Genomic DNA, 3,831 nt, shown 5'->3' with positions numbered 1-3,831 from the left:
AGAATAGAGAGACACTGATGATTGGTGAAGGAGTGCCATCTTCCAAACTTACACTAAGTGTGGAGACAAAACTTGCAAGGTTATTATAGATAGTGGGAGTTGCATTAATGCGGTGTCGTCTAACGTTGTTTCCCGCCTAGGCTTGAAATTGACCCCTTACCTTAACCCATATAAAGTTTCTTGGGTGGATACTTCCTCCATAGACATAAAAGAAAGATGTGTTGTCCCACTTCAATTCCTCACCAACAAGGTTGAAAAATGGTGTGACGTAATTCCCATGGATGTAGGGCATATTATCTTAGGTAGGCATTGACTTTATGATTTGGATGTCACCCTTCATGGGCGATCCAATTCTTGCTCATTTATGTTTGAAGGTAAGAAGATTGTGCTCAACCCTTTAAAACCCAAGCCAATTGACATGAGCAAGAAGACAAAAGCACCAAAGGCAAAAGGCCTAAACATCATAAGCCCAAAGGCATTTGAAAGGGTAGTAGTTCAAGAATCCATTGTGTTTGTCTTAGTTGCCAGGGAACTACATGGGGAGATGCATGAGGAGCAACCTGAGAAAGTGAGGTTAGTGCTCTAGGAATTTAAGGATGTTTTCATTGAGGAACTCCCCGATCATTTACCGCCCATGCGTGACATACAACACGCCATAGATTTTGTGCCCGAAGCAACCTTACTTAACTTGCCTTATTATAGGATGAGCCCTGCAGAGCATGCCGAGTTGCAAAGGCAAGTAGAAGAACTATTTAGGAAGGGTTTTGTAGGTGAAAGCATGAGTCCTTGTGTAGTCCCTGCACTTTTAACTCCAAAAAAAGATGGAACTTGGAGGATGTGTGTTGATAGTCGTGCCATCAACAAGATCACTGTGAAATATCGTTTTCCTATCCCTCGATTGGATGACATGTTGGATATGATGGCTGGTGCAATGATCTTCTCCAAGATAGACTTAAAAAGCAGCTATCATCAAATTAGGGTTTGTTCAGGTGATGAGTGGAAAACTGTCTTCAAGACGAAGGATGGTTTATATGAGTGGATGGTAATGCCTTTTGGATTGTCCAATGCTCCTAGTACCTTTATGAGAGTGATGACTCAAGTGCTCAAGCCTTTTATGGGGAAATTCTTGGTTGTGTACTTTGATGACATCCTCATCTATAGTAAGTCTAGGGAGCAACACTTAGACCACCTAACTCAAGTTTGTACTACCCTTAGTAAGGAGAGTTTATATGTCAACCTCAAGAAGTGTTCTTTCTTCACCAATAGAGTCGTCTTCCTAGGTTTCATAGTATCCTCTGAGGGAGTTTCAGCCGACCCCCAAAAGGTTCAAGTGATTGTGGAGTGGCTTGAGCCCAAAAATATCCATGAAATTCAAAGCTTTCATGGGCTCGCTTCCTTTTATCGCCGATTCATCAAGGGGTTTAGTACAATTATGTCCCTCATCACTGACTGCATGAAACAAGGGGAGTTTGTTTGGACTAAAGCTGCTGCTAAGGCTTTCAATGAGGTAAAGTAAAAGATGACTGAGGCACCTGTCATGCGTCTCCCTGATTTTACCAAGCCTTTTGAAGTGGAATGTGATGCCTCTGATATTGGTATAAGGGGAGTACTTAGTCAAAAGCATCACCCAATTGCTTATTTCAGTGAGAAGTTGAATGGCGCTAAGCAAAAGTACTCCACACATGATAAAGAGTTTTATGCCATTATTTGAGCTCTTTGGCATTGGCGCCATTACTTGTTGTCCCGAGAATTTGTTATCTACTCTGATCATGAAGCTTTGCGCTATCTCCATTCACAAAAGAAGCTGAATTTTAGGCACGGTAGTTGGGTTGAATTTATGCAACGCTACCACTTTGTAGTGAAGCATAGGGCAGGAGTTGAGAATAAGGCTACTGATGCACTAAGTCGAAGGGTGTCTTTGCTATCCATCATGAGTGTTAAGGTTACTGGGTTTGAACGACTCAAGGATGATTATGAGTCATGCCCAGATTTTGGGGAGCTCTACACTAGCCTAAGTAATGCCCCATGGCCAATCCTAGATGATTATACCCTTCAAGATGGTTACTTGTTCAAGGCTAACAAGTTATGTATCCCTCGGTCTTCAGTGAGAGATTTCCTAGTTTGGGAGATACATGCGGGAGGCCTTGCAGGTAATTTTGGCCGAGACAAGACAATTGAGGAAGTGGAATGTCAATTCTATTGGCCTGGTCTTAAGAGAGGCATTGCCAAGATAGTTGGTTAGTGTCGTACATGTTAACTAGCCAAACATCGCAAGCAAAACACTGGCCTGTACACACCTCTACCTGTGCCAGATCGCCCATAGCAGGATGTGAGTATGGACTTTGTGTTAGGTTTGCCCCACACCTTTAGGAAGCATGATTCCATTCTAGTAGTTGTTGATCGTTTCTCCAAGATGGCTCATTTCCTACCATGTTCTAAGACCTCTGATGCTTCTAAGATTGCAAAGCTCTACTTTGATGAGATTGTCAAACTTTATGGTCTTCCCAAAACCATAGTGTCTGATAGGGATGCTCGCTTCATGAGTTATTTTTGGAAGACCTTGTGGCATTTAGTGGGCACCAAATTGAAATTTTCCACGGCATTTCATTCTCAAATTGATGGTCAAATTGAGGTGGTTAATCATAGTCTAGGCAACCTCCTTCGGTGTCTAGTGGGTGAAGCCAATCGAAATTGGGATTCAATTCTTCCTGTAGCCCAACTTGCATATAATAGCTCTGTCAATAGGTCTATAGGTGCTAGTCCTTTTGAGGTTGTTCATGGATATACACCTAGGAAGCCCTTAGATCTTTTGCCCATGTACCCACATGTTAGGATTTTTGAGTCTGCTGAGGCATTTTTACGACATATTCATGATTTGCATAATGAGATTAGCAAAAAAATTCAGGCAAGTAATTCTCAATATGAAATTCATGCTGACACTCATCGACGTCATGTAGAGTTTCAGGTAGGGGATTATGTCATGATTCGGATTCGACCTAAACGGTCTCCCTCTGGGACCGTTAAGAAATTGCAGGCTCGTAATGCCAGACCATTCAAGGTATTGAAATGAATAGGCCCAAATGCATATGTCATTGACCTTCCTCATGATTATGGTATTAGCTCCTCCTTTAATATTGAGGATCTAGTTGCTTATAAAAGCCCCACAGCTATTCCTGATACCCCTTTTAATGAGTCTTTGCCTAATCCTATTGATGCCCCTATTTCCACTCCTTTACCCTTAAATTTGCCCTATGCACATAAAGAATCTATTGATGCTAATTTAGATGAGCAGATTGTTTGAACCAGGGATGGAGGAGTTCACCGTTTCTTAGTTTGGTGGCGAGGGCGACTAGATTCTGATTGCACATGGATTACTCGAGATGAGCTACTGCGACTGGATCCTAACTTGTTGGAGTACTATTAGAGCTCTTCAGATTTCCACTTGACGGGGTCGAGTTCTTCTCACTTGGGGGGAGTTGGTGTGGACATGAGGTACAAGCCCCCAATTACACGCATGTATGGGAGGAAGAGCAAAAAGAAGACAGCCCAACCTGTGGCCTTATGGATGGAACCTATTAGTTATTGGGTTTAAGACTAAGCAAGCCCGAGCATTTAATAATTAGGGTTTCTTTAGGGTTTCTTTATGCATTTTTTATTGTTAGCTATTTAAACACTTTTTCAGATTATTGTAAGATAGTTTTGGAGAATTATTAAAAAAACGTGTGTTTTCTTTCATTGGTGCTGACTCCAGTTTGCTTGGTGCTGACTCCTAGGGTTTATCTTTTGTTCTATTGTTAGTGTGGTTGTCCTACGTCACTTTAACACACTTTC

General features: G+C 41.8%; 1 protein-coding gene across 1 annotated transcript; it reads left to right on the top strand.

Moving 5' to 3' along the window:
• The first annotated feature begins 1,519 nt into the window (after nucleotides 1-1,519).
• LOC126722135 (uncharacterized) lies at nucleotides 1,520-2,242 on the top strand. Its single transcript, XM_050425288.1, has 2 exons — nucleotides 1,520-1,671; nucleotides 1,816-2,242. Exons 1-2 carry the CDS (start codon nucleotides 1,520-1,522, stop codon nucleotides 2,240-2,242), a joined length of 579 nt encoding a protein of 192 aa, XP_050281245.1.
• The last annotated feature ends 1,589 nt before the right edge of the window (nucleotides 2,243-3,831 follow it).

The sequence above is a fragment of the Quercus robur genome, chromosome 4, assembly GCF_932294415.1.
Source record: "Quercus robur chromosome 4, dhQueRobu3.1, whole genome shotgun sequence".
In the NCBI taxonomy this organism is placed as follows: domain Eukaryota; kingdom Viridiplantae; phylum Streptophyta; class Magnoliopsida; order Fagales; family Fagaceae; genus Quercus; species Quercus robur.
Note: the sequence above shows the minus strand (reverse complement) of the source record. Positions and strands in the feature narration are given on the sequence as shown.

Coding starts and splice junctions, on each gene's coding strand:
- LOC126722135 (XM_050425288.1), top strand. CDS start 1,520: ATGACTGAGGCACCTGTCATGCGTCTCCCTGATTTTACCAAGCCTTTT. Junction 1,672..1,815: donor TTGAATGGCGCTAAGCAAAA/GTACTCCACACA, acceptor GCTGAATTTTAG/GCACGGTAGTTGGGTTGAAT.